We start from the raw sequence: 20,458 nt of genomic DNA on the forward strand, positions 1-20,458 counted from the left end.
CAGGTAGGTGGGAGAAGGGAAGGGCAGATAGAGAGATGTGCGTGGACCTGAGACAGGTGTAGAAGGCACATTTGCCTGGCCTTGCAGTGGTGGTGAGAGGAAGGGGAATGGGGGTGGCCTCCAGCGTCCTGCTTGTAGCACTAGATGGAGTTGGGGACTGTGCACAGGTCAGGAGACCCTAGACAAGGGCCTTGCACAGAAAGGACTTTGTAGAAGTCTCTCTAGCCCAAATCACAGCCCCAAGAGAGATGATCATGGTTTGCTCTGCATAATTGAGCAGAGTGAGTGGATAGCAGTCACATAGCAGCCACACAGGTGACAGTAGTGGGGTCTTCTGTGCCTTGCTCCCTGTGCTGTGAAGGCATGTCTATTAGGGACTGGAGCAGGAGAAAGGGCCAGCATGGTAGGTGAGGCGGGGGCTGACGGAGGGCTGGGCGCTGGTAAGATAGCCATGACGACGGAGGTCTTGGTGGCCCAGTGATGTAGGGGAAACTCTCACCCTGTGGAAAGCCCCTCCAGGTGCTACCTCACGCGCTCACGGGTGCACACCCAAGTGCGTCATCTTGAGGGGCTCCCGTGCTCCCACAATGAAGGTGTTTTGGGGGCTGGGTGTCCATACCCAGCAGGAGCAGGTGAGGAGAGGTGCCTCTGGCAGGAAATCTGCCTTCAAGTCTCTGCTCTGCCCCTCGCTTCTGTTGTAAGTCTGGGCAAGTCATCTGAGCCTCGGTTTCCTGTCTGTAAAATGGGTTGTAAAAGCTGTAGGTACTGGAGGGACTATTGTGCAGTCGTGCCTGTTCAGCGTCTGGCATATGGCAGATGTTCCGTTCATGGCAGCCAGTATTGAAGGTCGCGCGATCCAGTCCCTGCATTCTGCACGTGCAGGAAAGGGTGATAGAGTCAGCGAGTCTATCCTGTTAAGTCTTCAGTGCCCCACATGAGCCTGGTGAAAGGTAGGTCCCTAGGAAGTGGTGTTTGGCTACCTGCTGAATCTCTGCCCCTCCGCCTTTCTGGCCTAGCCTCACGCCACCAGCATCGGCCCCTGCCCATCGCATGTGAACGTGGAGCTGAGCACCGCCAGCAGTGAGACGGAGGACGGGCCGCTGGGCCTCCCGGCCCCACCCAGGCATAAGGAGCTGCCGGTGGAGCAGGATTTCCACGGCCTCCTGGAGCGGTGAGTAGCAGGGGTGAGGCCGGGGTGTCCGGCCCAGTGACTGGATCTTGGCTGGCCCTGCCGGGCAGAGTCATGCTCCTCTGTGTTCCTCAGGTACCTCAGCGTGAAGACCGTCCCAGAAGCCATGAAGCTGGAGGAGGGCGAGGACGAGGATGAGGACGAGGACGGGCAAGGCCATTCGGTAGAAGTTGACGGACCAGCTCCACCTCCAAGAAAATCAGAGGCCACCGGGATGCCCGTAAGGCAGCTCCCAGCACCGGCTGAAAGAAGTCACAGGACCCCCCTCAAGTATGTCACTGAGCCTCCCCTACCTGTCCCCAGACCAGCTCTGAAACCACAGGGGTGGTGATTATCCTACTGACTGAGCTCGACGGCTCGTTACAGCTTAGAAGTGGCTTTCCTGGCCTGTGACCCAGGTCTCTCCCCAGTGTGGACTATACACCGTGGATAGCACCGGAAGGGATTTGGGGTGGGGCGGGACATGGTTTTTGGCAGGCCAGATGCAGCGTGAGATAACGTCACTGTCCTCTTCAGCCTCAGACCTTCCAAGTCCCTCCAGGAGAAAGTTCCCGTGCCATTATGTCTTCACTGCCTCTCCTGATCGTCCTTAAAAAAGAACAAGAACAAGCGAGCAGACCTCAGGCCCAGAGCCTTTAGCAGACAAGAGGATCTGCCTAGAATGTAACAATAATGTGTTCTTGGGTCTTGTGTCTATTTCCAAAGTTAGTTTCTATTTGTAACACAGAATACTGACTGCTCTTCCATTTATAATGATGACATGAGCCTTTTGAGTAGATTGAAGTTAATGAAATGGCTGAAATGGGGAAGATAGTGTGCAGATTCCTGACGCCTGGGAAATGATAGCTCGTTTGTTTCCACACTATTTCCACTGTAGTGCGTTGGGTAGGTTTTGCGGGCACTCCCCATTTTATATAGGAGAAAAGTGAAGTTCAGAGAGGGGAGGAATCTTGCCCGAGGCCACACAGCTCAACGGTGACAAAACACTGGGTGGGCAGCCAGGGGTGTCTGACCCCAGAGCTTGCGCCCAGACTGCTTGGCTCCCAGGACAGGGCTGCCCAGCCCATGCCAGGGCTCAGACGTGCTTTGCCCCTCCCCGCTGCCAGGGAGACTGTGGAGCAGATGGTGTCTGTAAAGCCAGCAGGCTTCCATGCATCCGTGGCCAGAGATGGCTACCTCCAGGACCTGGACAAAGTCGAGGCAGCTCCTCCTCCAGGCCCCAGCAGACCACCTCACCCTCGGGGCACCAAGCCTTTGGCATCCCACCAGAGCAGTCTGACCAGCTTAGAGGGAAGCGGCCTCTCTGAGCACCTTCCACAGAAGTCTCTGCGCCAAGCTGGTGGGCCCCACCTAGAGGTAAGCATCTGTGCATGGGGCGTGGATCTCCTGGGGATTTCTGCCCCCGGGCCTTTGCTCACACCCTTCCAGAATGCCTGCTGTTCCCAATCGCTACCAGGCACAATTCTGCCCCAACATTCAGGGCTTATGCCTGGTGCTGCCTCTCTGCTGTAGCTCCCTGTACCCCTGCCCCCCTGCCAGGACCTCTTGTCCTCTGAAAGCTTATGGCCCATTGTCTGTATTTGTTTGAGCCTGCTTAGCACAGATGGGGGGATAGTCCTTGATTCCATGGCCTGTTTGTGACATTAGAGTAGCAATTTTTAAACTATTGCAGGAGTCACAGATCACTATGGCAATGTGACTTATGCAATGGAGCCTCCCCTAGAATAATGCATATATATGCATGTGGACACACACACACACACACACACACACACACACACACACACCTGTAGTCCTGATGAGCCTGTAGTAAGCAATCTGCACTAGACCACGAACTCATTGAGGGCAGGCACCTGGGTCGCCTGTTTGTGTTCTTTGCACCTTTCGTTAGACCCAGTGTTGAGGAGGTGTGCACATTTGATGAATTTTATCTTCCTGATTCATTGGGCCCGGGCTTTTCTGCCGTCAGACAGGACCATGGCATTCCAGGCCCAAGCTGGAAGACATGTGGAAAATGTGAATCCCATCCCCACAGTGAGACGGCTTTCTCCCTCTCCTCCCCTCCTTCCTCAGCTCCGGAAATCTGCTACAGTGTCTGTCTCCAGGGCCTCCCCAACTCCTCAGGGAAGCAGGACTTGTTCAGGGTCCTCCCGGGACATGGAGAGTCCCTGCTGTTGGCCTGGTGCTGGTCCCGAGTGCCTGAGGACTCTCACACCGCAGGCCTGGCCGCCAGGAGCTGGGCCAGCCTCCAGGCCTGTGAGCTTCTGGAATGTGAGGTCCAGGCCAGGATCGGGAAGACCTTCCCAGTGTGCCTTAGGCACACTCCTCAGACTTAAAGGGACACTGCCTCTTTCAGGAGCCCTGGATGGCATCCCCTGAGACAGACAGTGGTTTCGTGGGCTCAGAAACCAGTAGAGTGTCGCCCCTCACCCAAACGCCAGAGCACCGGTTTTCCCACATCAGGTACTCCGGGACCCCGCCTTCCCCATCGGCTTTGTGTGCAGAGGGGTAACCTGGGAATAAGTGCCGTGAGCCTAGAACAGGGGCAGATGACCTGGGCATTCTCAGAGCCCTCCCCTCATCCCCCACTCCACCAACCAGCGACAGACTGGGGAATAAGTATCTGTTGAGCAAATCAATGACTGAATGGTAAATGAAGATCTACAGAGTGGGTAGCGGGAGGGGAACAGAAGACAAGGGTAAAGGGCAATCAGGGCGACTCCCTGAGAAGAGACTGGGCTAGAACCCCAAAGCAAGGGTGGAGGAGGGCACTCGGTGAGGGGTGGAGTAATGAGCCACCATGTAGAGCAACAGCCTCCAAAGCTGGGTGCAGTCCCCCCCGCCTGCCACCTCCAGGAGGCCTGCCTGGCTCCCTGTGGCTACATGGGAAGAAAGGATTAGAAATTCCATTTCTCTGTATATTTTCTAAAAATTAAATTGAGCTTTATAATTTTGCCCCTGCGGGTAGGCAGGTGGACGGCTCGATACACAAATGCACGTGTAACGGGGGCACATCCTCAGAAACACCGTACTGCCCCGGGTGCCAAGTCCCAGAGGTCAGGAGCTCATTGGCTTAGAATGTGGAGGGGCTCGGAGGCCCGGGCGATCTCAACATGTCTCTCCTGCCACGGTCCCTCAGCACTGCAGGAACATTGGCCCAGCCCTTCACTGCATCTGAGCCCCGGGACGCAGTTTCCCATCCCCAGACCAGGGGTCCTCCAGTCCCCAGAAGATCTGTGGAGCCCAGCACACCCAGGAGCAGAGCCCAGAGGCGACCCTCTGGCCGGGACAGTCCTCTGCAGCAGAGGGCACCCAGTTTCCGCCGGGAGCGGGCACTGGTGGCCGAGATGGGTGAGTGGGTGTATCTCTGTTGGCCAGAACCTGGGAGTAGCCGGATGGCACCTATTGAAAAATCAAAGCAACGAAAACCTTGTGTTACATTACCCTTTTTTTTTTTTCGTTTATTTATTTTTGACACAGAGAGAGACAGAGCATGAATGGGGGAGGGTCAGAGAGAGAGGGAGACACAGAATCCGAAACAGGCTCCAGGCTCTGAGCTGTCAGCACAGAGCCCAATGCGGGGCTCGAACTCACGGACCGTGAGGTCATGACCTGAGCTGAAGTCGGACGCTTAACCGACTGAGCTACCCAGGCGCCCCTACATTACCTTTTAGGATACAAAATATCATGCGGGTTCACTGTGGGAAAATTTGCAACTACAGATAGGGTAGACAGAGCGGAAGAGAGGAAAAAATATGCCCGGAACCATCACTGCTACATTTTGGCGTCAAACCTGTGAATTGTTTTCTATACCAATGTGTACATGTTTATTCAGGTGCACTTAAAGCAAAAATGGGATCATATTATATGTGAGCGCTTCATAACTCTTTTTCCCCCCCCAAGCGCTGTCATGAACACTTTCCACGTCTATGCATTCTGTGATTTCAGTTTTTTACCTTTAAAAAAATGCATGTGAACCTTTCAGTGAAGTAAACATACAGGAAAGAACGTAAATTGATGGATTTTTCACAAAATGAACACAGACCAAGAAACTCAGCATGATCAGGACCTCAGACGCTCCCCTAAGCTCCTTCCAGTCATTCCCACCCTCTCAAAGTGACCCCTGCACTGGCTTCTACACCTCAGATTGGCTTTGCCTCTTTCCAAGGCTTGTCATTTAAAACTTGGAAAGTTAAACCTTAATTAAAAGTTCAGTTAGTTATGGATTCACATGTTGTAGTGATATATAATCCAGGGAGATCCTATGTACCCTTCAGCCAGTTTCCCCCAATGAGAACATCCTGCAAAGCCATGGTGCAGATTAATGGCATGTCACCCCTTAGTGGACACCTCACGTCCACTGCCTTCTGAACTCCTGATGGTCTCTCAGGTGGCCACCATTGCCCCGATTTTGTCATTCCAAGAACATTCTATAAATGGGATCATATGTATGCACTTGGAATTGGCTTCTTCACTCCCTGTATCTCTGGAAATTCGTCTGGGTTGTTCCCTGTATTGACAGTCGGTTCCTTTCTGTATTATTGAGTAGGGTTCCAAGGGCACCTTGTTGTTTTTTTTTTTTTTATTGTTTTTAACGTTTATTTATTTTTGAGACAGAGAGAGACAGAGCATGAACAGGGGAGGGGCAGAGAGAGAGGGAGACACAGAATCTGAAACGGGCTCCAGGCTCTGAGCTGTCGGCACAGAGCCCGATGCGGGGCTCGAACTCACAGACCGTGAGATCATTACCTGAGCTGAAGTCGGACGCTTAACCGACTGAGCCACCCAGGCGCCCCTCGGGGGCACCTTGTTTTTAACGTGTGGGCCAGGTCAGTGGTTTTTAACCCGTGGCCACCCATCCCTTTGAAAGGCTAAAGTTTTGAACACTCTCCCCAGGAAAATGCACAGAGGCAAAGCCGTGACGATAATCTTAGCGGGAGGTGGGGGGCTCTGGAGCCAGTCCCAGAACGTGGTGATGCGCGGCCGAGGCTGGGCGGGGTGGGGGGGTGGTGTCCATGTGAAGGGGCAATGAGCTCTTCACAGGGGGAGGTGCCCGCAGACTCAGACGTGGTGCTGAAATGGTGGATGGGGTGGGGGGTGGAATCTGGGTAGGAACAGCTCTGCAGGCCCAGCTTTGCACGGCCAAGCTCCCAGCAAGAACCACATCTTCTGGTTCTGAGGTCAGTGGGCCAGTGACCTCTTTGAGAACTTCAATTATGACCTCAGCTGGCACTGCCTCTGTGCCCGTATGCTTCTGCTCCCGGACATGCGCACTGCAGGGATCCTCTCCAGGCGAACTCACCTTGGTCTCTCTCTGCCTCCTTAGCGGTGCCTGGCTCAGAGTCGGAGGGGCGACAGCCGATTTCTGAGCAGCTCGCCCGTAGCACGACAATCCGCCCACCCCCGACCTCGGCTTCTGCAGCTGCCACTGTGTCCCATGGACCGGCAGAGAGCACCCACACCCTCCTCCTCACCAGGACAGGGCGAGAGTAAGTCGGGCCATCACAGAGACGGGAGAGCGATGCCCGAGGGAGGCGGGGGCTAGCTCAGCTATTGCATCCAGTGGTGGCTGTGCTGGGGCCCGATGGACCCCGGTGGCCTGTTTCTGGGCTCAGGGCCACTCCGTGGGGCCTCACGGATGTGGACTTTGAGGACACCTGTCCGGCCAGTGGGCAACGACTGGGAGGCTCACCTTTTTGGTGCTGAGACCTCACTCCCCACCCCCCAGCATTTCTCTCCCAAGACAGGTCTGCGCTTCCCAGGGATATATTTTCAGCAGTGGATGCTTTCATTGTATGAACAGTTGCTCTGCTAAGAAAGTTGTTCCTTGCTTGGTTGAACAGAAATGGGAAAGTAGCCCGTGAGCCCTCTTCCCTCTCCTTTGAGTTGCTTTTGGCCAGTAATCAATCACATGCCTTTGTCGGGTTGGGGTGTCTGTCCCCACGTGCACAGGGAAGGCTGCTTTGCAGGAATGCATCAGGGGCCTCCTGGCCTGTGCCATCACGGGACTGTCGCTATGTGCAAAGGCGGGTCCGGGGCTGGTACTCAGCTTCCAGGCCTGACTTAGTGTGTGTACTCCTGCTGTCTCCGGTGACACCAGCATAGGAATTCCAGGCTTACTTGTCGATGATATGTGAGGTCCTGGTAACACAATAGCGGACAAGACCGTCCTTGGCCTGGTTAGGCTCACCGTCTTGTAGGATGAATGAAGAAGCCGATGGTCACACTCCCCAGTAGGAGTACAGTGGTGGCAGAGGCTCCAAGGACTGTGGGAACACAGAGAAGGGACATCTGGCCCAGTGAGAAGCTTCAGGGAGGGCTTCTGGGAGGAAGTGGTATCTCAGCTGAGACCTGAAGGAAGAGAGATGGAACAGTGTTCCCAGCAGGGGAAACGGCAGGTGCAAAGGCCTGGAGGGGAGAGAGCTCCCGTCACCTTTGCAGGGCCAAAGGTTCGTTTCAGCTGGATCCCGAGGTGTGAATGTGGCGGTGGGGTTGAGCAGTGGAGAGGTAGACCAGGAGACACAGGGTTCGAGGTCTTGGAGGGCCTCGAACACCATAGTTAGACATCTGGATGCTGGCTCTGCTCAGAGAAATGATTCACTGAAGATTCGCAAATGCATACAGACACAGCTGAGGGCGGATGAAGGGGAGTTTAAACGGGAGTGCTGAGGTCGGGTTCACATTTTAGAAAGAGCTCTCTGGCCACTAGCAGGGTGAGAACAAGGCGAGGCGGGAAGTTTGCCAGGAGGGCTGCCTCACCCAGGACAGACAGGATGGGGCCAGTCGGAGGGAAGGGGGGTACATTGGAGAAGAGACTCACAGGACCTGGGTCTGGGCATTGGGCCCACAGGACCCGGGAGCTGGTTAACTTTTGGGGGGTGTTCAGGGAGGGAGAAGGGTCTCGAATGACTCAGACTTCTGGCCGGCCAGCCAGTTGGACGCTGATACAGAGATGGGGAACTCGGGAGGGGAAACGTTTGCGGGAAAAGATGGGCTTTTTGAGTGCCAGCTGGCCCTCAGCCACTAAAAACTTAAGTCAGGAAGACTGAGATCCTGATGGAAGCAGAGAGGACAAGAGACACCCAAGTGGGTTTTCCAAGTCTCAGGCCCTCACTCGGCCGCCTTCGGCCTGGGACACGGAGGCGGTGTTGCCTCCCAGTTGTGCACGCGGGGGTTAACTGGTGACGCGAGCTCCCGCCGTCCTGCCAACAGCATGCTCACGCTTTGCCTTGGAGACCCTAACAAACGTCTCCCGGGGGGGTTGCCAGGAGACCCGGCTGCCCTGGACGCACACGGTGCCGGAGCGTAACCAGAGAGGTCTCCGCTCCCTCTGGCACACTCTGAGAGCTGGATGTGGCATCTGGAGACACTCACCCACAAGTCCGGGCCACCAAGCGAGAAGTCACCCTGAGGGGAGCCCCGCCCAGGAGTAGATGAAGAGCCTGCACCAGCCTGGGCCATGCCGAGCCCAGACTCTGACGCCCCGTGTGTAGGGGGTTCATGTATGGGGTTGTCAGGGTTGTGGGGGAGGATCGTTGCTGTAATGCCAGCGACACGATGCCGTGATGCTTCAGAATGAGACTCTGGATGTTCAGGGGCTGGTTGGAGAGCAATGCAGACAGGACTTACTCCATAGAAGCTGGGGGCTCATTGAGATACCTCGCCTGTAAGAGGCTAGGCTGTATTTGGGGGCTCCCCAGGGATGACAAGCAGCCTTGCAGATAGGGCCCTGCCCTTGGAGCCTGCTCATAGGCGGTGATAGGAAGCACCGTGATGTCCCCTTGTCCTCTCTGCTCGCGCACACCTTCACTCTGCCCCCTCTTGGGGCCTTGAGTCCAGTTCAGGAACATTCCGTGAGGATCTATGAGGTGTGAGGTTCTCAGGGATTGTGAGGGGGGGAGGCCTGCCCACCGTCTGGTTGGGGAGACAGACAGACAAGCATCTTCTGCTACCGCAGACAGACAGGGCTTGGACCACGTAGAAAATGTTTAGGGGGAGCCAGGAAGGATGGGCTGAATAATAAGGGAGGGGAAGAAACCAGACCTGGACTGTCAGTTTACCATTTCTAGACAGAGGTAGAAGAAGGGGGGGGGCAGCCCAAGGGGGTCAGAATTCAGATTCTAAAGTGGACCTTCAGCTCGTGCCCTTTTTATTCTGCATCTTCCACTCCACCTTGACAGTGAGTCCCCGGTGTTCAGAACAGCTACTCAGAGACCCTGCCTGTTAGGCAAGATAACCCTCGAAGTTGTGCTTTGCGCACCCAATGTGCAGGGGCACGAGCTCAGAGGTGTCGAGATGGGCAGCAAGAAAAGTGGACATACAAGGAATTTCCAGAATCCGCGGACAGCAGAGTTGGGCCCGTGCCTGGCGCAAAGGGACGAGACCTGGGCATCCAGGCGGCGCTGTGCGTGCGGGTGGCTGGGGCTCCGCACCTTGCACATCCACTCTTTGTTTCTGTCCCCTCCCCCCACCCCAGCCAGGCCATCCGAGAGCTACAAGAGGAGGTGTCTCTGCTCCGCCTGCGGCTGGAGGACAGCCTGCATCAGCCACCCCAGGGCAGCCTGGTGTGCCCGGCCTCCACCTTCAACCGCCCCGCCCAGGCCCGGGCCCGGCCAACGGATTCCTCAGCCGCCTGGGGCTCCCACTATGGCAGGTGGGTGACCCCAAAACGCCTGCCCTTGTGCCCCAGTGGCGTGGCAGACTTGGCTGCCCCTGGGTCTCTCCAGATGTGTGAACTCACACCCCTCTCCAACTCTTACACCTTTTTCCTATGTAACATTTGATGCATAAAATAATATCTACTGCATAACCTGAACTCATCACCCAAGTGAAGAGCTAAATATTTCCAGGATGTCCGCCCGCTCACCCCTTAGCGATTCACTGAGGATGACTTCTAAAATCAGCTGGGTGTTTCCAAGTGTTTCTATGGGAGGGCACCGAGGTTCAGGTTTTTACGGACATCGTCTCACTAATCCTTCCCATAACCCTCTGAGGTAATTGCTGTCATTATCCCCACTTGACAGATGGGGAAACTGAGGGTCAGAGAGGCTCAGAGCTGCTTTCTGGGGGTCTGACTCCCAGAGTCTTTGGTTTTGACTTTCCTGCTTTCCTCCTCTGCTATAAGCCTTTCCCTGGGTTGGCTTTCTTGCTGATCATCCTTAAGGGCTGCATCAAACCTCCTCCAGCGACATCATCTGTCTCTCCTCTTTGCTAGCAAATCCACAGAGAGACTGTCTGGTGAGCCTGCAGGTGCAGAGCAAGCTGACCCCGCAGGAAGGCGGCGAGCCAGGTCTTCCTCGGTGCCTCGGGAGGTGCCCCAGCTGTCCCTGAGTAAGTGACCACCTGCCCGCCCTGACTGCTGGAGCCTGCAGATTTCTGGGCGGGTTAGCTCAGTGGCCAGGGACCAGCACCACAGCCTGGGAAGAAACTTGGAGGAGGTTTTGTGCGTCCGTTTTGGCGCGGCAGGGCCCTGAAGACCGCTTCCAGTGTCGGCCACTGTATATCACACGCCTACGACATGCCAGGGTTTCTGTCAGGGCGTCGTGTGTATCTGACGTCAGTCTTCACCACAAGGTGGGTCACATTTACCCACACTCCGCAGGTATAGACACCAAAGCCCGAAAGTGCAGGAGAATCGCCTGGAGGAGGAGGAGAAGGGTTCAGCCCACCTCACCCCTTCCCAGCCAGGTGACCTTGGCCAGGTTGTTTACCTGCTCTGTGTGGTTAGAGGGACAGCTAATTGTGCAGCAGTAATAGGACCGGCCTCCTGGGATGGCCGCGAGGGTGCGCGTACCGCGGACGCGGCCGGTCTAGACCAGCGCTTAGCACGAGGTCAGGTTTCCACGTGTGTCGGCTGATATTACCAAGGATTAAAACCCACGCTCTGCCCCAGAGCCTGAACTTCTCATCCGCCCACTCCCTGAGCCGTGTGGGCCCCCCACCCCCTTTGACGCTCCTCTTTTTCCACCTCAGGTTCCGGATCCGAGCCCACCTCCCCCCAGCTGTTCTCTGAGAAGAGCCGGACCTCTGAGGACAGTGCGCAGGCAGCTCGGGATGGAATGAAAAGAGCGGGCGGCACCAAGAGGCCAGACAGGGTCACCTTCCGGGGCCAGTACACAGGTGGGCCGGGGGGTGGCCCAGCCCCCAGGGAGGACTGCTCAGTCATGATGCCTTCCCCATTTCACCATGGGCCGTTGACGTCATTTTCGGCAAATTCCGTGATACGGGAGGCACCAGGGCGTACCGCCTCTCTGAACCTTGGCGTGTTCGTTCGTTCATCCAGCAGTTTCTGATGCCTCCCCTGCGTGAGAGCCCACGCTTGGTTCTGGGGAAGGCCCGTTAGCCGGTCAGTCATAAAGAGGTTTATGAAACACCCGCTGTTTGCAGAGTGGGTGCCAAATCCGTTACCCTTGGCCTACACTCAGCTCTGATCCTCCAGGGTGCCGCAGGGTCCCATGAACTAGGCGCCCAGCACACAGTAGGCCTTCAGATGACACATAGTAGGATTTCAGGGTGCTTCGCATTAAAACAGATGTGGATATGGCTCCAACTTTCATGAATCCGACCACATAGCAGACAGTAACAAGCAGTTATAGTAAGCGTGTAAATTATACTAAGTAAGTTGTAGACGTGGCTCTCATCCCTACCACCCTGGGAGGGAGGGCAGTGAACCTCGGATCCGTATGGCTGAATGCAGGAGACAAGGCGGGAAATGAGAATTGCGTGTCTACCCCGATGGAGCAGACAGAGCCGAGCAGTTAGACGTGGGAGTGGCCGCCGGTCCGTGGAGGGGTGGGGGCGCGGCCCAAGGCAACACACACAGAATAGGAAGTGGAACCCCTGCGTGGCACAGGGGAGAAAAAAGATAAGCAGTCGGGCAACATTCTGAACGTCCCATTTGAGACTCCGGGAAGGACAAAGCGGGAGAGGACAGGTCTAGGTGAAGACCCGAGCATCTGTCCACCTTTCTGATAACCTTGAACACGTTACACCTGCCAGGTGCCGGCAGGGCACCTCATGGACACGGCCCCACTCAGTCCTTCCAATAAGCCTATGAAGTCCGTGTGTGAGTGTCCCCATCTCACAGCCTCTCGGAGCACAGGGAGAACACAGCCGACCCTATGCCCAGGCCATTCCAGTCTCACCCAGCAAGCGGGGATCTGGGGCAGTAGTGTCTTTGTCACTGCTCAACATGCTTCCTGGTGGCCTGCCTGCCGGTCTAAATGAGCTTGGGTTTGTTGATTGCTTCTGGATGTCAGCAAGAGGAGACAGGTAGTCCCCAATCCTCCCCAGTTCTCCAGACATGCAAAGAGCTGACTGTCTGGTTTCTTCCCTAGGCCAGGAGTACCACGTTCCCACCCCCAAGACTGTCCCAAGAGGCGGTGGCACAATCTCCTGTCCCCACTGCCGACCTGCTAGGACCCAGGACTCAGGTGAGGGGTGGTACCTGGAGAGGTGGTCAGTGCACAGAGGCTGCGGCTTGTCCCTGTAGGAGAGGGTGCAGGACGTGGGCCTGCCCGAGCTCGGTGGCGGGTCAAGGTACGACAAGGGAGGGTTTGGGGGCACTTCTCAGCCCTCCCAGGGGGTCCTGCTTTCACACCTGTTGCGCCAGGTACTGCTGCCTGAAGCCATCCTTGACTATGACATGGGTTAACATTGGGCATGGCTTAAGTTCCTGATAAGAGGGGTGGGGCCAGGTGGTGATGATTATGTCCCATCTCCCCTCCATCTGCCTTCCCCTCTGCCTCCTTCCACCACACCCAACAGGGAAGAGTCGTGGGGACAGCAGTGGCCAGAGAATATGGATACTGGGTTCTAGTCCCAGTTTTGCTACTGACTTGCTGTGTGATCTTAGGCAAGTTCCTTGACTTCTCTGAGCCTCAGACTTCACAACTGTAATGAAAGCATTGGAGATGGTCCCTAAAGCCCTTTCAAGCAATGATGATGATAACAATGGAGCTGTCATTGATTAAGCCCCCACTAGAAACAGCGCATCATGCTAAGGGTTTTACAAACATGAATCTTCACAACCCCATGAAATGGGTTTTGCCCATTTTATTATTACGCCTATTTTACAGGTGAGGAAACTGAGGCTCATAGAGGTTAAATAACTTGCCCAAGAGCACACAGCTCACTAGTGGTAGAGGCAGCATTTGAACCCAGGACTTTGTGGCTCCAGAACCCTGGCTCTTCACCATTATGTTTCTTTGCCTTTGCTCAAGTCTCAACAGCCATCTCTGTTTGTTCATTCATTCATTCATTCATTCATTCAGCACCTGCCCATACTGGGCCCTGGGCCCTGTCCCCAAGGAGCTTGCAGCTAAGCAATGACAAAACAGTGATCTGAGCACAGGGTGGGGCTGGGGAGCCTATAACTCAGCCAGGGGGGTGAGAGGACTTCCAGGTGAGGTGTTGAGGATGTGTGTGAGAAGAGGACCAGGTTGTCCACTCCTCTCCTGCTCCCTTAGGCCTCTACTGACCCCCTGGTGCCTGAGGGGCCATCGTGGGCCACTCCCACATGGAGAATGGGCCTCAGTGTGGAGGAATGACTATAGGCTCAGGGGCTGCATTCGGGAGAGCCCGGGCTTGGGCTCAGACAGAGCACCGCCGATTTCCTACTCTGACACTTTGGCATATCATTCAACCTTTTGGAGCCTCAGTTTTCCAGTCTGTAAAATGGGGGAGTGATGGCTTGTTGGCGGAGGTCTGCTTGGGGGCTCCAGGCCCGTTGATCCAGACGTAATCCTCTCCTGACCCCTCTTCCTCCTCTTGTAGGTGGTACTGTCACCAGGGACCCACTGGGACCGGTTCCCACTGATACCCTGCGATGTCCCCTGTGTGGTCAAGTCGGGACGCCCCCAAAGACGGATGGCCCAGACTCAGCCACCTCTGGTAGGGACAGACGCTCACTCTCTTCTCCCAGCCAGACACCCAGCTCTCCTTTTTGGGAGTTCGGGGGCCCCAGGGGGTGTTTAGCTCGGGCAGCTGCTCTCCCAATCTGGGGCAGAGCAAACCAGGCAGAGGATTTGTTTCCCGAAGCGAGGCACTGCCAGCATGGCCAGCCCAGTGTCCAGCTCTAACAGGGCAGAGGTGGGTGGCCCCCTGTTCTGCCTGTTCTAGAGCTTCCCAGGCAGTCAGACTGACCTCTCTGGTGCCCCCCGCCCCTTGCAGGGACAGAAAGCGCCGCCCCAAGGAGGAATGCACACTCACGCTCAGCCTCCAGCCCCCCACGACGGAGCAAGCAGGCAGGGTCGCCGGCCCGGCCGCTCCCTGGACTGTGGTATCTGCCTGCCGTGCCCCCAGCACCGGCCCCTCCCGCCTTTGCCTACGTCTCCTCGGTGCCCATCGTGCCTTACCCGTCGGCCGCTGTGTAAGAACCTCCCTTTCCCACCTTCCCAGCCTCTGTTTGACTCGCTTCCCAATTCGCATTCACATCTGTCTCCGGCTGCTGAGAACCCGGGCGTCGCTCACTCCTGTGTTTCGCCCCAGTGTATAACGTGCAGAACAAGCAGAACACTCATGCAGTCACTCAACAAACCCTGAATGCTCCCTGCACACCAGGGAGAGTGCTTGGCCTGGGCGGGGACGGGGTGCCCAGCAGTGGAGCCTGACAGAGGGCCCTGCCCCCTAGGAGCTCACAGGGAAAGCTCATGGGAGTCTAGCTCTAGAACCCTAACCCTTCCCCATTTCCTGTGGGTCTTTCCAGCAAGTAAGTAATGCACACCTACTGCTTGTCAATAGCCTTTATTTTTTTTTAGGTTTATTTACTCATTTTGAGGGGGCTTCAGGGAGGAGCAGAGAGAGAAGGAGAGAGAGAGAATTGTGGGGCTTGAACTCGCAAATTGGGAGATCAGGACCCGAGCCAAAATTCAGAGTTGGATGTTCAACCGCCTGAGCCACCCAGGTGCCCCATGCTTTACTTTTCAGAACAGTTTTAGATGCAGAGAGAAATGGAGCAGACAGTAAAGAGAGTTCTCATATAACCGCCCCCCCCACACGCGCGCACACACACACACACACACACACACACACACACACACAGTTTCCCCTGTCACTAACATCTTACTTGAACATGATACTTTTGCACAGTTAGTGAACCAATATGAATACATTATTATTAACTGAAGCCCATAGATTATTTGGGTGTCTTCAGTTTTTTTATAGGTTTATTTTTATGTTTGAGAGGGAGCGCAGGTGGGGAAGGGGCAGAGGGGGACAGAGGATCTAAAGCGGGTTCCATGCTGACAGCAACAAGCCCGATGTGAGGCTCAAACTCCTGAACCATGAGACCATGATCTGGGCCAAAGTCAGTCACTCAGTTGACTGAGCCACCCAAGTGCCCCATGGGTTTCTTCAGTGTTTACCTGAAGGTCTTTTTCTGGCCTAGGATCCCGTCCAGAATGCCACATACACTCAGTCGTCATGTGTCCTTAGGCCCCTCTTGGCTCTTGGCTGTGCTCGTGTCTCAGACTTGCCTTGTTTCTATTTGGATATGGCCTCTGCCAAGAGAGAAAATACACGCCAGTTGAGGCAGAAGTGGTTCCGCGTTTAGAGTCCAAGCTCTGCTAGATCTCCATCAGCCACCTACTGGCGCCGTGGCCTTGGTAAAGCTACTTCCTCTCTGAGCCTCCATTTTCCCATCTGTTAAATGGGGTAGTAGTCTCGACCACGTACAGTTGGTTGTGTGAGGGTGAAGTGAGGCACGTGGCCAGACGCACGTGAGACGTTTGTGGAATTTGTTGTGGGGGGCAGCGTTGTCGTCACCGTGGGGAGTGCCACTGCGCAGCACGGTCATTGGCAAAGAAGAAAGATGCATAAAGGTGGCTGCCACAGGACAGGCTTGTGCAGGGGGAGAAAAACCCTGGACCCTGAAATTAGGAGACTGTCTTCTTGTCCTGACTGTCACTGGCTAGTTCGGTGCCTCAGTGTCCCTCCATATAAAACGAGTCGGGCGGGAGCCTCCTTCAGTGGCACGCCATCAGCATCCTGTGTCGTGCGCAGCAAGAGGCCAGGGTCGCTGTGGGGGCTGGCGCTCGGCGGGAGCAGAGGTGTAGGGTGCCGCCCAGCCCCCGTCCCCATAAGGACTCTGGCCTACACGATGCTTTCTTGCCGCCCTCAGCCGACTCCAGGAGTATTCTGCTCCGTCGAGGCCATGCTGCATGCTCAGGCCTGCAGCAGGAGATGCCTGCCTATGCCCCGACTCACTGGGCAGGAGAGGTTTCGCCTGGAATCAGCTGACCCAGGATGAAACTCTGGGTGCCTCTCCGCTTCGGAGGCTGTCCCATATCCTTCCAGACTCAGACCTGTGGGCAGACCTAACCAGGTGGCTGTGTCCAGGCCTGGACAGGTCATAGGGAAGGAGAAGAGCCCTGAGCTGTAGTGCCCGACAGACCTGGCCGGCGGTAGCCTACAACCTTAGCTGGGTCACTTTGCTCCTCTGTGCCTCAGTTCTTTCCTCTGTGAAATGGGTTGTGGTAAGGATTACATGAACTAATACACGGAAAGCCCACAATACATAGAAGTTGGCCAGGAAGCATAGCATTTCAAATGCTGCTAGAGTTTGGGCTGATGATGCCCTCAAGTTTCTCCATCTGCCATCAGCAGGGCTGAGCATGCTCAATGACAGGGTGCCCTTTAGAAAGTTTATGGGGCTGTGCTGCCACCTGCTGGCCGAGTGCCTTAAGCCCTGCGCCAAAGGCTTTCTAGCCAGGAAGGTTTTTTGGTTTTGTTTTGGGCCAAAACAAAGGTGGGGGACAGTTGCAGCTTCTGCCTTAGAGGGTGTTTGGGATGTGACTTTCAGGCCAAGCTAGCTGGTCATCAAATTATTAAACGGTAGGGGTGTGTGTAAACCCAGTAATTACACCTGATAGTCCCTGGGGGAAGGAATTGGATTCAAGAAGCCCATTGGTTCGGTTCAGATGATATGTACTGGCATCTACTGGGTGCTAATTAGCTCTGGGTGTGAGTCCAGCACCGCCCCTTCCAGCGCTCTCTGAGCTGACGTGTACAGAAGCAGAGTGGCCAGGCAGCGTCCAGAGCTTTCGACCTGAATTTTCCTATCACATCTCTCCCGGGAGGTAGCTAAAGGTGGCTCTTTTAGGTGGGGGAACAGAGCCCCTGAAAGGGGAATCCACACGGAATGGCTGGGATTTGGGGGCAGGCTTCCTGCCTCACCTAGCTTCTCTGAACTTCTCTTTGCTCGTCTGTAACATAAGCATAGCGGTACCCACCGAACAAGTAAGATACGTGCTGGTCAAGAAAACGTGTATCTCCGAGCCCGGCACACGGTACCCAGCATGCAATGCCAGCTCGGGGCTAGGTGCCACCAGACGGTTTTCCAAAGTGGTGGTGCCATTTTACGTCCCCATCAGCAGCTTATGAGGCTTCTGATTTCTCCGCCTCCTGGCCAGCATCTGTCCTTTTGACTTGAGTCATCCGGTGGTGGCCAAGCGCCTGACGTGGCATCTCACATGGTTTTTATTTGCGTTTCCCTGGTGGCTAATGACGCTGAGCATCTTTTCGTGTGCTTATTGTGCATCTGTGTGTCTTCTTCGGAGAGATATGTGTTCCGGTCCTAGCAGAGCCCTTTTCTCCTGCACGCTGTACGATAACGTGGGTCTGAAGAAGTGGAAAGTCAGGAAGGAGGCCAGAGTTTACAGTGTGTCAAGCAAGACGCCAGTGACAGACTCTGGCCAACTCCTCCTCTACTTGTCCCTGCTGCATTTGGGCAAAACCTTTCTCTGTCTCCCTGTCTCCTCCACATGCTTGATTCCACAACACAGGGGCCACCCCCTCTTCCCGCCCGTCGCCGGACTGGGGAGCCTGGCTGCGTGCTGCGCTCACTACCTAGAGAAATCCGTGCTCCATCACATGGCTCCCAGCACTTTACACGACGCCCCACGTTCCTGCAGGGCCAGGCTGGGAAGGACACGTTTCCACCTGCTCCCTGGATGAGTGGAACAAGACCCTCTGCCTCCTACAGAACCCTAATTATTATCACGTGTCTCTGCTGCTCCACGCTTGGCAAATGGGACCACACGTTACCTCTCTGATGAAGGGGGTTTGCTACAGAGCCTGGGGGTGATCCTAGTCTCTCCGGGATCTGGCTCTGAGATGAGAAGCCCCAAGAAGGCAGTGGGGTCCATGTTACTCATTCACCAGTGTAACCGCAGGGCTGGCACATACTGTAAGATCAATAAATACGAAGTGAATAGGTAGATCGAACTAACCATTTTTTTTTTAAGTTTATTTTGAGAGAGAGCAAGAGAGAGAAAGAGCGAGTGTGAGTGGGGGAGGGGTAGAGAGAGAGGGAGAGAGAATCCCAAGCAGGCTCCACGCTGTCAGCACAGAGCCCGACGTCGGGCTCCATCCCACGACCGGGAGATCGAGACCTGAGCTGAGATCGAGAGTCGGTTGGTTGCTTAACTGACTGAGCCGCCCAGGCACCCCTGCACCATTTTTTTTAAGTATTCATTTCTTTCTGAGAGAGAGAGAGAGAGATTGAGTGGGGGAGGGACAGAGAGAGAGGGAGACAGGATCCGAAGTGAGCTCTGTGCTGACAGCAGTGAGCCCGACGTGTGTCTCGAACTCACAAACTGTGAGGTCATGACTTGAGCCGAAGTCGGGACGCTTAACCGGCTGAGCCACCCGGGCGCCCCCTGAACCAACCATTTTCGAGACGCTGTTCCAGGTCGGGCACTCCCGTTTATCATCCTTCACGCCTCAAAGTAGGTGTTTATTATTCCCATTTGAGAGGTGAAGACTGAGACCCAGAGAGCAGGGGCCGTGGGCTCAGCTGGAGGGCCTGGCATGGGGTTGACTCTGAACCCGGTGCTCTGCCCGGCCCTGTCCGTGGTTAACGAACGCCGGGCCCTCTCTCCTCAGGTACTACGCGCCTCCGGGACCTACCTCAGCTTCCTCGCCCCAGCCAGCCGCCGCCGAGTGGCCCCCCTCTGCCTCCTCCCGGCCGGCGCGGGGGCACCGGCACTCCATCCAGCTGGACCTGGAGGACCTGGAGGAGCTCAACAAGGCCCTGAATCGAGCCGTCCAGGCTGCTGAGAGCATCCGCTGCACCACCAAGCACATGAGCCGCTCCCTGTCAGCCGACCTGCGCCAGGCCCGCAGCCTCAGGGGCTCCTGCCTCTTCTGACTTCACTCTGGAGACTCAGACACAGATGGGGGGCAGGTGGGCCGGCAGCCTGCTGCTGTCCCCCAGGGCAGGAGTCGGCTGGAGCCACTCCCGCGGGCCCCGGCGACCCCTCCCCAGAGGCCTCCTGGCCCTGGGGTGTTGGCCCGGGCATGAAGAGAAGGAACTCTGGGGGGACCGGCCCCTGAAGGAAGTGCTGAGACCGAGGCCACCTTCTGCCCAGGGGCAGCCTCGGGGAGTCTCCTGGTCCTGCACTGCCCGCCTCTGGCTAATAATATGTACTTTATATACAGATGGACAATTTTTTTTTTTTTTTTTTTTACTGTGTTTTCCTGGTCTTAGATCCAACCTACCAGGCCAGATGAGAAGGGATAGGGCCAGAGTCTCTGGTGCAAACCTGTCTCCTCACCGGTGACCAGCCCCTCCAGCGTAGGCGTTTCTGGGAAGGACACGGCTGTGCACTTTCCTCCTGGTGACTGGGGATCAGTAGGGCACTTTGACGCCATCGAAACGTCAAGACGGCAGGCCCCCAGGATGACATGCGTCCAGCTTCTCCGGAGAGGACTTTCCCGTGGGCCTGCTGGGAAGGGGACACCCCCAGGGAGGGCCCAGAAGCTGTCCACCTTGGCCCCTCTCTGTACCTCATCCCCTGAGCCCCAGCTCTGTCCCTGGGATCCCTGTGGAACTGGGCTAGTGGCCAAGCTGCCTGCCGGGCCCTGGTCTGCGGCCGGGAGGCCAGCCCATCTCTGGCTCCCTACCTTGTAGCAGAGTGCGTACCTCAGCTTTTCTGGAATGTGTATGCATCAGTGATATTTGTATATTTGAGGCATTTAAAAATCTATTTTCGTTATTTGGGCAAATGAAGAAGGATGAATATTGATCTTTGAAAAAAAAAAAAAAACATTCCCGAAGCTGCCCACATCTGTGGTGTGTGTCGTCAACTTGTGGCTTCTTAACCCCAATTCTGTGGGTGGGGGATTTGATGACAAGCGGAGCCCTTCCCCAGGGAGCTTGTTGGGTGCAGTTTTCCAGGCTCTGCCCACCTTCCTCTGGTGGCTGCTGTGTCTCCATACCTTGTCCCTGTGCCTGTCTCTGGACTCCCCCTTCTGACTGGAGAGGCTGTC

The 20,458-nt window shown here is 55.8% G+C and overlaps 1 protein-coding gene across 6 annotated transcripts in view; it reads left to right on the top strand.

Annotated features, from left to right (window-relative positions):
- Nucleotides 1-20,184, top strand: part of AKNA (AT-hook transcription factor) — a 54,934-nt gene extending 34,750 nt beyond the window's left edge. For all 6 annotated transcript variants that reach the window (XM_027034914.2, XM_053204734.1, XM_027034915.2 and 3 more), the window contains 13 exons: nt 1,017-1,171; nt 1,265-1,459; nt 2,296-2,545; nt 3,546-3,652; nt 4,329-4,540; nt 6,516-6,678; nt 9,666-9,842; nt 10,404-10,519; nt 11,162-11,308; nt 12,526-12,621; nt 13,964-14,080; nt 14,360-14,558; nt 19,073-20,184. In XM_027034914.2, the coding sequence (XP_026890715.2) occupies nt 1,017-1,171; nt 1,265-1,459; nt 2,296-2,545; nt 3,546-3,652; nt 4,329-4,540; nt 6,516-6,678; nt 9,666-9,842; nt 10,404-10,519; nt 11,162-11,308; nt 12,526-12,621; nt 13,964-14,080; nt 14,360-14,558; nt 19,073-19,337 (2,199 nt within the window). In that variant the 3' untranslated portion in view covers nt 19,338-20,184. The remainder of the gene's footprint in view (nt 1-1,016; nt 1,172-1,264; nt 1,460-2,295; nt 2,546-3,545; nt 3,653-4,328; nt 4,541-6,515; nt 6,679-9,665; nt 9,843-10,403; nt 10,520-11,161; nt 11,309-12,525; nt 12,622-13,963; nt 14,081-14,359; nt 14,559-19,072) is intronic.
- Nucleotides 20,185-20,458: the final 274 nt, after the last annotated feature.

Source organism: Acinonyx jubatus, chromosome D4, assembly GCF_027475565.1.
Source record: "Acinonyx jubatus isolate Ajub_Pintada_27869175 chromosome D4, VMU_Ajub_asm_v1.0, whole genome shotgun sequence".
Classification (NCBI taxonomy): domain Eukaryota; kingdom Metazoa; phylum Chordata; class Mammalia; order Carnivora; family Felidae; genus Acinonyx; species Acinonyx jubatus.